Here is a 13,188-nt window from a genome sequence, read left to right as displayed (position 1 = left end):
AGGGATCACAAATTGAGGAAAGATCAGACAACAAACACTTCAGAACACAAAGAAATGTTGAGAAATGAAGGGATTATGTAAAAAAAGTTTCCCATAATTTTTAAATACACATGCATATGTACAAGTACATATATTTGTGAAGCACACAAGCAATATGTATAATTAAATCCAGTGCTCGATCTGAATGAAATGAAAGTTAAGCTAAGTTTAAATGGAAACCGCTGATTTAAAAATGAATTTTTACTTCTTCAGTAGAAAACTTATCCGCTGCTTCAGAGATAATGCATAAATTGCAAAAGATTTTCTCTTTCTGTGTATATACATGATATGTTAAGATCATTTTGGTTTACTTTCTATTAAGTGATAAAGGCCCTGTCATATCACCACAGCTTAATATAAGCTCTGAAATCGTGCCTTTAATAAATAACTGCTGGTAGCTTCTCAACTGTGGAAATAATGTATAGTTTTCAGATGAGGAACACAGACATTTAGGAAAATTTCAGGAGATGAAGACTTACTTAATGTCCTTTATACTCTTTGTATGTCTGTACGCATTTATTCAGAAAACACATACAAGAAAAAATTATGGGCGATGAATTTTGTACCACCAGCGTTTCAGGAAGCAAGAGAGAGAGAGGCAAGCAGAAGAGAGCTCTTACCCTCGATGGTGGCTCGCTTGGGTAGGATGGTGATGGCTCCCTCAGCGACATCCTCCTGCTGAAGTAACGGGCTCACCTTGGAGCCCCACGTGTCCGAGCCCACCCATAGGAAATGACCAACTTGATCTGCCCTCTTAGCGGCTGCAAGGATTTGCCTGCAGAAAAGAACATTTTGATCACAAATTAATTTCATTTAAACATATGATTTCTTGGGGAAAATGGTGTGTCGCAATGAACAGAATGAACAGAAATAGCATATTCCTGTAACCAACAGAGCTCAGGAATTTCGTAACACACCATATCATGATCTATGCAGCACAGATTGGACCTCTCTCTTAATTCACCCTATATACTAAGACTGAAATACTGAGTCCACTAGAACGTACAGTTTTGCCACTGACTTTACTGAAACTTTATCCTAACTTGTTTGTGCCTCATTTTGTAGAACTGAGCCTCTCAGCAATTGACAGTACCATCACAATTTTAAGCTAATTTAAAATTCTGGACAGAGAATATGGGACACGGGCAAGTGAGAAATGAGAGTCACACTTTTAAAATATTCTTTATCTTATTTTATGAGCAAGTTGTATGTGGTTAAACCTTGAGCACCTTATGTAGTTCAACGTTGAGCATCCAAGACATTTTATCACTAGTAACCATCATTTGCTGTAAAATAGCCTCTGAATTAATGAGTAATACCTAGTAGCATGAGCTCGGAGAGAGGGGCATCTTCTTAATGCCTCTCTGAGAGGTAAGGTCAGGTCTGCCTTCCAATGCCTGAGTAACCTTACGCTAGAAAAAGCCTCCAGACCTTGACCAACATTCCCGTCCTCCCACTACTGCAATGCATGGTCTGGGGCACCATGTGAGCCAGGGCAGCAACAGCAGCACCTCCGTACCTGGCGCTACCCTCCACAGCGTAAACTCCACATCCCCCCATTGCTCTTACCAACAGACATTTCCACTTCATTATTCATGTTCTTATTTGCTTTCTCTTTTCTGCATAGCTATCAAGCACAAATCAATTAATTCCCTCAGTCATCCTTACTTTATGTCCTCATCATTGGCAAAAATAACGATGGCCCTGGCATTGGGAGTTTCTAGGAGCTGCTTGATAATTTTATCAAAGTCGATGGTCTTGTCCTTGCGATCCTGGGGGATTTTCAGGGACTGAGCAATGCAGAGCCCACCTGTTAAAGAAAGAAGAAAGAAGAAAAGGACTATGTCAGAGGACAGCCTAGGAAAGGCAGTGGGAAATACACGTGGCTGGAAGGGGAGCCTGGGAGGAAGAGAATCTCTCCAGTTGGATCGCTGCCCTTACGGAGCACTCAATCTTCATGTCAAGCTTCCTGAGGGATTCGTACAATTATATTTTTTTTTGCACAGAGCACTCATTGCGATACGCACAGTCTGCATGCCTGGGTAGGGTCATGGATTAAACAGATGGGCAAAACCAATATCATAGAAAAGCAAATTAAACAAATAAACCAGTCAGTAGAGGGATTAAAAAAAAAAACAAACCCAACTCAACCAACCAACAAACAAACAACCCGAACAAGCTTAAACTGATTTAAAAAAAAACCAAACAACTACAACAGGCTGAAAGGCAAGTGATGTTTACAATGTATTACACAAACTTTATCTCAGTGAAGAGCTGAGATTCTTTTTAATTTTGCAAGTTGAAGGGTATTGATGGAAAAAGCTTCCACCGAAACAACTTATCTGGAATAGGAACAGTAAAGGAGTTGAGATACTGGCAAAGCAAAGATTGCTCAAGAAAATCCTTACTCAGTCAAATACCCATCACCAAATGGGATGCAGCGGCCCAAGCAATTGAAGCCTCAAGATAAAGTGCATGTCTGTGAAGTGGACTTCTCATAAATACACAGGTAACATTGCAAAGATGGTATCAACACAGTAATAGTGATAAATACATCCATACCAAAGAAATATTCACTTTTAGCACAGTTCACATATTACAGTTATATAGCTTGTTTTAGGAAAAAAAAAAAGAAATTAAAAAATCACATTTCCAGTGACATTCTGTTTGTCATTGTTGGCAGATGAAAACACAACTTTTGCCTTCATTATTTTGTTTCTCAGTGATAAACACTTTCATCTTTTATGGCATCTTAGATACCAACTTCCTCAGTATACTGCACAGTGTGTTAATTAATAAAGTATCAGAGATGCATAATAAGAAACAGCAGTGGGGATGAGTTAATTAAAAGACAGCAGGACGAAGGAGATATTCACAGGTATGCTTCAAAATACAGATTTAAAAGTACTGTTAAATGAAGTAATAGAGAAGGTGTTCTCAGGGAAAGAACATAGAGGAGGAGGCTTAACCACCATCAGCACACGCTGTCTGCCTGCAGTCTGCCAACGGATAACGCAGTCATCCTAAACCTCGGCAATGCAGCCATACAAACACCTGGAGGAAAACCACTGAACATCCGTAAAGACCAAATGCATGTTTTAAAACTGCAAAATGTGGCTCTTCTGCAGATCTCTGAGCACTTTACAAAGTAGGTCAGGATCATTTTTCCTTATTTTAGACACAGAGAGCTGAGACACAGAGGTTGCCTGAAGTCAAGCCAGGTCTGTTGGCACTGGCTGACCCAAAAACTCCAGGGAAAAAAAGATTGGTTTCAGCGGGAAGAAATAAGATGGTGAAAAGGAAAAGCTGAGAAAGAATAAAACAGAATAATGACCCCCAAGTTTTTCTCTGAATCACACAGATTGTTTCATTTCGTTTTACAATTATTACAACTTGAAATTATGGCAACCTACTTTTTCTCTTTAAAAGAAAACAACACTGATTTTTAAAAGTAAACCTCATTTTTAAATGAGGAAAGAAAGTCACATTGCTAGTAAGTTCAAAAGGTTTAAACATTTTTAAATGCTCTTTTTATTTTCCCCAGTCAAAATTAGACAGAATCAACTCAAATCCATGAGCAGAGTTATCCAGCTTTCCTGAAATGCCCCACTTGGCACAGATTACATGCTGGTTTAAAGCACACCCCCCCAGCCAGCTCTAGTTTTAAGCCTGAGACTCGTGCTCCACAAGCAGGGCCAAGGCATCTCCCAAGCAGACAGTCGGAAATCGAGGGGAAACCATCCGTGTGTCTCTGTTGAGGAAAAAATCTCTCCATCCTGGCATCACGCCTAAGGAGAATTTAAAGTTATTAGCTGCTCCTGGAAAGTACCCGTGCCCTCCCTGGCACTCCATCATGCCAAGCCAAGCTACTTCGAATCTCCCACGAGAGACTCCTATTTCTCTTGTTAAATAAGGACATGGCAACTTTGGAGAATCACCGAGAGAAAAGAAAAAAAAAACCCAAACCAACCCACACACTGTTACAAAGCTCCCAGATTTGTCACTTGAAAATTTATGCATTCCCTCCACGGTGTCCTTTCAAGAGCCTCCCACTTTGACACAGCAGAACAGGAGAGGATATATTTTACAGTGTTGAGACCACAGGGCTTTGGTGTGCTGGATGGAGCCATTATTCAGACACATCTGAAGCTGCGGCGAAGATCCTTTGCAACCCTTCATAGCTCTCCATTGCTTTCATTCAGAAAAAGCGGGCTCTCTCACGAGAGGGCTGGAAATACAGCCCCAAAGACCAGACACCAGCAGACGGGCACGCAGAGCAGTATTCCCCAGCACCTCCTGATTTCTAGTTGCTGCACCAGTAAGTAACTCTCAGAGCCTTTTAAATCAGGACAGTAGAATGCTTACAGGTGCTCATCCCCAGATACCACAGCTCCACCACGGAGAAACAACCACCCAGCAGGCGTGCAGAGAGAAAAAGAAGCAAAAGGCTCTCGGACCTGGCACCCAGCACAGTAATATTTCTGTAGTTAAGAGTCTGTCTACATTAAAGAATCCTTGTATCCAGGGGAAAAAAAGAACCACCCCCCCTCAGATCAGGTGATGCATTGTTGTTGTAAAACTATTATTAAAAAAAAAAATCAGTATTTAATATTAAGTAATTGTGATCTACATGATTTAGGTGCTTGGAAGAAAGGCTAAAATCGTTGGGAAGGCTGCTAGCTCAGCAACCTACCCTGACAATAATTACACCTATTGTGTGGGTCATGCAATCTCTATTGCCTGGATGGAGAAGCCAAAAATCTTATTATAGTTGATAATGATTACAGCTGAACTGAGCATCTTTGGACAGAGAGACAGCTGTGGCCAGGCTCTCAATAGCAAGGAAAAAAAGCCTCTAATGCAATGTACGGCTTCAAAGTATGTAATTTCCACGGGTTTTTGAAAGAAAAGAGGGCCCAGGGTGGAGAAAGGAAACAGCTTGGAATTTGGGAGGGCAGATTTCAGGTCCTTTTTGTGATACAGATTTTTCTACTACCTTTGGGAGGTCAGCTCTTAGTTTCTCTGCTGTCCACTGGTGAAGGGAAGTGACAGAGCTCCTCTTTTAGCATGCCAGTTATGGTAAGTGTGCGGTGGTCAGACACTTTGCATCTAGCCCACGCTAGATGGAGAGCTGCTCTTACAGCCAGGAGGGTGGAAGAGCTTTCCCAAATGGAGCAGATGATATAATACCCTGTTAACCTTTGTGCCATCTCTGGCACAAAGGAATTACAGATAAATGGTAAGCAGGAATTATGGATAAATGGTAAATATCAATGACTAAACCCAAAATATTTTATCTACAGTATGGTAGCTACGATACTCTCAATATAACAGCAGCAGGAGTGATGAGCATTAGAAAGCACTCTCTGAAGCAACATTAGGAACAGAAATGGCTAAAGCCATGCAAGGCAGATCGAGGGCAAATAAAAAAGGCAGAGAAGTAAGATGCAAGAGGACCAAGACCCAGATAATACAATTCAGACATGTTGATGGATATTCTGATTTTAAACTGGTAGTGTCTCTTTCAGGGAAGTGACACTATTACAAATTCACTAATATGTGCTCCCAGGCACCGAAACGGGTCAACGTGTATTATTTTCTTATTTGCTTTGTTTTGCTCAAGTCCACACCGGGCAGCATTTGACATCAGAGCACAAGCTCTTATTGTAGCAGCGGGGTGATCCATCCTAGCCACCCGACCATACTAGTCACATTAGCTTCTCTTTACATCCAAGCTTATGAGCTTGAATAAAAGTGTTTCGATCTCGGCAGAGGACCTCACGGCAGGCAGAGGCACACGTCATTTTTCATTCCTTAGCGATAACAGATGACCAAGAAATTGGGTGTATATTGTCCAAATGACACATATAGAATAAGTTTAACTTTCATATTCTCATCCTGCATTCCTATTACAATAGGAAACGTGCACAGGTATTTAAACTGTCAGGTAAATTCACAGTGCTCCCGAGGTTAAAACCTCCAAGGGAATTCAGCGATAACAATGTGAAAGTTGCAAATTAAGGATTTTGTCATAGGATTTCTGCAGTAATATATTGCCCTTGGCGGACTGGAGAAGTGGCATATGCTCCCACAAACTGCTATGGCAATTAACGGCAGTCTGGGAGTCGAACCCATGCTGCACCCTGCCAACGAGATGGGGCTGCTCCGCACATCCCCAGCAGCCGTGGTCTGCAGGCTGCGTGGCACCAGGAGCCTCCCAGGCATCCCGGGGACTGGTCCCACTAGCAGTACCACGCTTTAAACCAGCTGGCTACAGAGGGTTCCCGTTGTCTGCTATGGTTATTTCTGCCTAGCGAGCAAGGACAGCAGGTAACTAACCGAGATGCTACAACCAAGTGCAAAGGCCGTTATGAAGATAATGGATATTGGAGATGCATAAAAGAGATGTGAACGGTAGTATGTATAAGATACATCATTCAAGCAATTCTGCAAGCAAATGTTTAACTCCTTTAATGATGGAATTTTAAAAATTTACAGGAATCAGTATATGAAAGGCGGTCAAAACAATAGCAATGAGGCAGTCGGTTCTATATCACTCTACCCTTGAAACAATATCCTTTCTCTTCTAGGCTATGTATAGAAGTCTAACATTGGCATCTTTTTCATCCTTCCCTGCTGCCAGCAAATGTTTTTGTAATAACATCAAATCCGGGATGGGAACACCAGGAGCAGACCTGGTAGGTTCAGCTTTTCCAGATGCGCCTTTGTCCAACAAGTAAGCCGTGAAAACGCACAATAATCTATGAAAAGGATAAGACAACAAGGCAAACCATTTCCTCAAACAATAACTTGAAAATTATTTGGTTTTACAGCTTCTAGTTCTCCCAGTGGTTTGTGCCACTTTGGCAAACTGACCCAATTGTTTGGGATTGTTCCCGGCATTAAAATTCCCCCCACTGCAACCACTGGCAGCGCTCTGAGAAGAGACAGAAATGCCAACATTTCAACTGAAATTAACAGCACCTCCAGATTTTTTTTGACAAACAACATGCAAGTGAAGTTGGGTCCTTTCTCCCTGGCTGGTGAAAAACAATTTCTCCCCAAAATTTTATTTCCAGTAGAAGAGCCCTCTGAGCTTCATTAAGTCACTGGCAAGACTCATTTTAGCAGAGTTTCTGTCTCAAGAACCTTGTTCAGTTTCACTTTCATCCTTGTAATGGTGCCTACTTTCTCACATGCTTCTGGAGAAGTTTTAATTAAGCAATGCTGGAGGCAGAGGAAATTTATCTTAAGGTATTGGTCAGGATGTTGGCAATTACGGATATACAAGTACCTGATTTTTTTTGTTTGGCTGCCAGACTGAAAAAGAAAGTTTATAGATCAAACTTTTTTTTTGTTGTAAGATCTTCAGTTTTTCTCATTAAAATAAAAAGCCATACAATTAATTTCACCTAAACCAAAAATCTCCATTTTATCTGAATTGGAAACAGTCATTATTAGGGACCTGTGGGAGGAAACAACTGAGGAGCCACACAGGAGATTCTGCTGTCTCCCTCCTACCCAATGATTAAAACAGTTGTCCAAAAATGCGAGTTTCCTCCTTTCCCAGAGAGGTGCTGAACTTGTACCTCAGACTTCCCAGTGTCCTGACCCTGCCATCACCTACCGATACCTCAGGGCCAGAGTCCCCGCACCCGTCTGCAGAGCTGCACCAGCCCCAGCTGGAACAGAAGACAATGCTGATTTTCAGTCAAAGAACAGCGTCAAAAGTGAGATCAAAGCCACCACGCGCAGAAGGCAAATTGCTCTCAGGTACAACAGGGAATCCCAGCTCCCCTCCTCATGTTCCTTCCCCACTCTCTCCAACCAAAGGTGCAGACTGAATTTAGTCTCAGTTTACAAATAGATTTAGGAAGCATGAAAACACATTTTCCCCCCAAATTAGTATTCACCAGAATTTTTTTGTCCTTTTTTGTAGACAATTACTACTCAGTCAGGAACAGAAAAAAACAGCACTGAAACTCAGTGAAGGAAAGAACAGTAAGGGTGATCAGAAAAATGCAAGATGAGCAGGTTAGCAATGGTAGACTGAAAAGGACTAGTTGTGCAACAAGTGGGATCATACAACATCTGTTTCTTGGCTTCCTGCTTTTACTTTTAGCAAAGTGGCTTATAGGAAGGATTCAGTTTGTTCAATTACTGTCAGAAACAATGGACTAAACCCACTCTTTCCCTGCCTACACAGGATGCCAGGTTTCTTCTTTTCCCCCTTTCCAACAGAACACATATGTAAGATTCTGCCTCACAAGTATCCTCAAAAAAAATGTTTTGCTATGAAAACTGGTATTGAGACATTCTAGGAAGTTGGTTTTGGACTCTGATAATATAAAAGACATTTTGTGAGTACAAAAAAGCAGAAAGCAGAAGAAAATAAGATATCAAAACCAGTAAACTTTACAAAGATGAAAAAATGAAAAGTTTCTGCTCACATCTTTCCTATCTTCAACCTCTTGAATCATATGGCATTTTCACATTACAAAAGCACCCAGTGTTGCAGGGAGGGTCAAGCTCAGGTACCAAGCCCAGCCCCACCACACTCCAGGAGCAGAAGCAGACACCAAAATACCTACGTTGTGCTGCCTGCTCAGACGCCCACCCTGAGAAGGTGCTGGAGCCATCGCTATAGGATCATGGTGAAACAATCATACTTCCAAGGCTCATTATCAAAGCGCTTTTTAAATGCCTATTTTATTTCTTCCCTTTTGCACTTTATTTCCTCACTATTAACACTAGGAGAGAGGACTGGATCCTTTCAAGCAACAGAAAGGAGAAAGCCAAGCTGGTGGCAGGGGACCCTGCTCAGACCACCCAAGTAAGAGCCCCACGTGCCCTTCTCCTGGGTGCCTTCAGGACCCACAACAGCTTCTGTGCAGAGGAGGCTTTTGTCCAGGGTTCCCATTCCTGGTCTGCAAAACAAATGGAGAAGTCAACACTCTGGTGGAGAAATTGTGGCTTCAACCTCATGATGGATCCAATGCTGTGAAATAACCAACATGCTCATCTTGCTGTGATAAAAGGTCTGGTGCTGTAGAGACACAACATCGAGCCTATCCATTTGCTGCGGAGTGAGTGCCAACAGCACAAGCACTGTAAAAGATTATCAGATGACTTTTTTCACAGGAATCCCACTCATATGTCATTGACGTGGGATAGAGATCGGGCCACATCACATAATGCTCCAGTTCACAGGCAGCTTGAGGACAGGCGGGCAAATTGAGCCATCTGGGTGGCAGCAGTTGCAAAGCACACAGGAACTTGGAAGAAGACAGAGAGTCTTAGAAATATCATAGCTGCCTTCCTTTCGCCTGCTGACAGATTCTGTGCTGTGCCTCTGAAAGGCAAAACCTCGGGAGAATTCTCTGTGCAAGTTCAAGCAGTCATGCATTAAATTGTTCGGGGCATTAAACACCTAACTCTGGTATTTAAGGGTAATGGATGTATCTAGTAATCAAAGTGTTGCTTCAGTATCCATGGATACCCATGATTATGTGGTATTTTGATTCTGGTACAGCACTAAGTACATTATTCTGCTTCCCTGAAATTCTCCAAGAGCTATTTTTCTTATCACCACTTAATTGGATTATCAGGTAGCAAAAGAGAAAATTTAACACTTTTTCAGATGATTTATCTACAGAGATACTCTTTTTGGGGGAATCACTTTTAGCAATTCTGAAAATGTCGCTTCAGAAAGTTATGTTTGCTGTTGCTAATTATTAAAAGGAACTCTCAATTAATTTGATTAATACGTTACGTTAAAATTAGCAGCTGCCGAAAGCTGCCTCCTGGATGTTTATTACAATTACGGGAACAACACACAAAGCAATGGGCTCGCACTGGCTTCCTTCTGAAAGAAAGCAGCTGATTGCTTTTAAAGACTTTTCTCCCCCCTCCATGGATTTATCACGCTCACAAGGCTGCTTTCAGGGTAATTACAAGGTCTGACATTTGTTCGGTTTTGTACCAAAGAAAAGCTGAGCCTGCAGCTACTGCAACCCCTGCTTTCCTCAGTTTGGCTGGAGGAGGCTCATGGATTCTCCTCCACTACTCCTCTGCCTGGCCCCTTGGAGGGCAGCCCGTCCCCGATGCCCTACTGCAGAGAGGCGGCACGGCATGGCGTGGCTCGGCACGGCGTGGCTCGGCACGGCGTGGCTGCTCCTGCACTGGCAGGGATTTGAAGACCTTTCTCACTGCACACCAGCACAGAAACACCCTAAATTTGGGATTTTAAGGAAGGTTTGTTGGGAAGTATATGGAAAGGTCAGGTTAAGTACAGATGATATCTGGATTTTTTAATCTAGACAACAAAAATAACAACTCCTCAAGCAGTGAGGATTTCTGATCCCCCCCTGAAAGAAACCCTCCAGGGAGCCAATGTGGTCCCATGGTGCCCCTGCCAAGGGACATGGGATGCTCAGCAAAGCCCCGTGCTGAAAGCTCTGCGAAACAGATCCAACGAGCAGGAAACCCCACATTTCAGAAGGGGGAATAAATCAAACAGTTTGACATAACTTTGGGATAGCCTGAAGGAGAGGAATTAATTGGGGAAGAAACAAAATAAACATCAAAGGCACATAGTTTTTTTTTCATTTTGTTGTACATTTTATATGTCACTGCTGGGTTTTGGCACATACTTATATATCCTGCATATACAATTTGTTAGCTGCAATGAATTTTACTTCTAAACCTCATATATTCTGTAGAAGAAAAAGAAACCAGTGGCAGTAACACTGAAGACTGACATTAAAGAAGTCAGTATTCTCCCCATGTGAAAACTTTGATACCACAATTGAGGATATTTCCCTGATAAAGCAGAACTACATCCTAAAGGAACCGGAATGATAAAGATTATTTCATATACTTGAAATACAGCCGGGCCTGCCAGCTAGCTTGCCGTCAAACTCCTCACCAGTAAAAGAGAGTTATTCAAACAACTGACACAAAAGCCACAAAATCTTCAAAGAACAATCACTGGAAAGTCAATACATGACTCACATGTTCGCTTTAGAGAAGAATGAACGTTATGCAGCAGGAGCCTGTGTGTCAGGTAGGCGTTTTAAGGTGATTTGTTGTTATATGTGGGAATTCACATTTACAGTTTTAAATAAAAAAAGAATACCCCCCCCCCCCCCCCAATGACCACTTTACAGGACTTGTCATCAGCCTCATGCAAGAAATAATAAGATTTTCAGTAAGTTAATCTAGTGCAGGAAAATTTCCAGTCCCATTCCCAAACCTGTAAATTCACAGTAAACCAAGCTAGCAAAATAAATCCTGACCACATTACAGAACCTCTAATATTCCCCTGTCCCATCAAGGGACAAGGTGCTGCGAGCATGAAAGTTCACCAGGAACTGGTCTGAGCCCATCCATACGCTTCATAAGCTCTCAAGCACTCATCCAACAGCAAAGGTTGGACTTCAGTACTGATCCATCTTCTCTTTAAAGCAGTGATGCAGAGCCCAAAGGAGATGCCCCTGGGTGATCCATGACAGCGCCAGCTCTGGCAGGTGCCATACGAAGAAACTTTGATCTAGGGAAATTAGCACACTGTTAGAAAAGTTCCTGCCATTCCATCCAGCCAGAAATGGAAACAAATTAATTTATTTTGACCCCCAAAATTAAAACAGACCCAGGCATATTCAGAGAAAACTGACTGGACTTCATTCTGCCTGAATTTGCTGAGCTAATGTAGTCACAGCTCCACCCAGAACAAACACAGACCCAGAAAATGGAAAATTCAGGAGCATGGAGTTATTGCATTTCAAGGAAAAAAAAAAACAAACGGGGAGGCTAAATCAGCATAGAGTATGTGGAATCCTCAAGAAAAAAGAACTTCAAGTAAAAAAACCTAACTTACAGAGAGATCCAGAAATGAGTTGGGTCCTTATGACCAAAACCAAAGTTTTAATGAGGCTCTGGATCAGACTTTTGTTTCTTTACTAGAAATAGTTAATATACTACTTACCAAGAGTTATGAAGTTCTTGCGTATGCCAGTAAAAGAAGTTTACAATTGCACTGGTGTGCAGATGGGCTAGAATTTAAATTATGTCTCCATAGTCTCATAAGTCAATTGTAAAAATAAAATGTGCACCAATAATAAATTTACATTAAAACATGAAACTGCAACAATTTATCCAAGGGAAAGCATCCTTGTGGATATGCAACAGCTTTAACTTAGAAACTTTCTATATATTAAGATTCTACTGAATCATTTTAAAATTTGATTTTTGCTAAGCTTGTTTATTGTCTCATTTTTTCATGTTAGACCTCATCATAACCAAAGAACAGAAGACCTAAACTGGTACAGAAGACTAATATTTCTAGTATGTTATTCATTAATGCTTAATTCTATTGTGCCATAGCTTTGCTGCATATTTAATGACATTCCTAGTGCATTTTATCACCTCAAAAATTGTCCTTTATTATGGCAGTTAAACTCCAGAAATATACAAAAAATTAAGACTCTCCCTGGAACACTAAGTTTAATTATAAGAATGGTATAAGATCATCACTTTCAAAGATTTAGAAAAGCTCTGTTTGCTAGACAGAAAATAAAGAAAACGAGGATATCCTGTTAGATCAACAGCCACCCACGCTCACAAACCCACGTTTGCTCACACTGCAATGCTTCAAAGGCTTTGAGAACGGACTCACTTTACGTATTTGCAGTAGAAGGGACTTGAGATTTATTGGCTTCCTAAAATCTGTACTATAAAGAGTAAATTTGAGCCATACAGTGTAGCCATGTAGAAAAAAGAGCAATATAAAATAAAACTTCCACTTCCGCTTCAAACATTTAAAACACTTTTGTTGTTACAACTTCATGCCAGTAGTGCTTAAATGACCCAGTCCAGATCAGGACTGCACTGTAAAGCCTCTAAAAGGCGATAACAGCTGCTCTGAAGAACTCCTAGATGAAGACCCAGGGCTGGAGTCTGAACAAGCAGATTCTCAGCACAATAACATTATTTATGTTTTGAATTTTGCCATATACCTATTTCTAACAAGAAGCGCCTGCTATCAGACATAAAAGAGAGACTCCAATTTCAGACACCAGAATTAAGTTGAAAGGAATGTAATTAAAGGTCTGTAAGGAAGTCCCGGGCACATCTGCCGATCTGTGGGAT

At 41.4% G+C, this 13,188-nt stretch overlaps 1 protein-coding gene across 5 annotated transcripts in view; it reads right to left on the bottom strand.

The window, feature by feature from the left end:
* The window catches only part of GRM7 (glutamate metabotropic receptor 7), a 317,615-nt gene that overhangs the window by 151,815 nt on the left and 152,612 nt on the right, over positions 1–13,188 (bottom strand). For all 5 annotated transcript variants that reach the window (XM_052778044.1, XM_052778041.1, XM_052778045.1 and 2 more), the window contains exons 3-4: positions 1,708–1,849; positions 660–814 (exon numbers count right to left, since the gene is read on the bottom strand). In XM_052778044.1, coding sequence (XP_052634004.1) covers positions 660–814; positions 1,708–1,849 — 297 coding nt within the window. The remainder of the gene's footprint in view (positions 1–659; positions 815–1,707; positions 1,850–13,188) is intronic.

The sequence above is a fragment of the Harpia harpyja genome, chromosome Z (assembly GCF_026419915.1).
Source record: "Harpia harpyja isolate bHarHar1 chromosome Z, bHarHar1 primary haplotype, whole genome shotgun sequence".
Lineage (NCBI taxonomy): Eukaryota > Metazoa > Chordata > Aves > Accipitriformes > Accipitridae > Harpia > Harpia harpyja.
The sequence above is the reverse complement of the archived record's forward strand: the minus strand, read 5'-3'. Positions and strand labels throughout refer to the sequence as shown.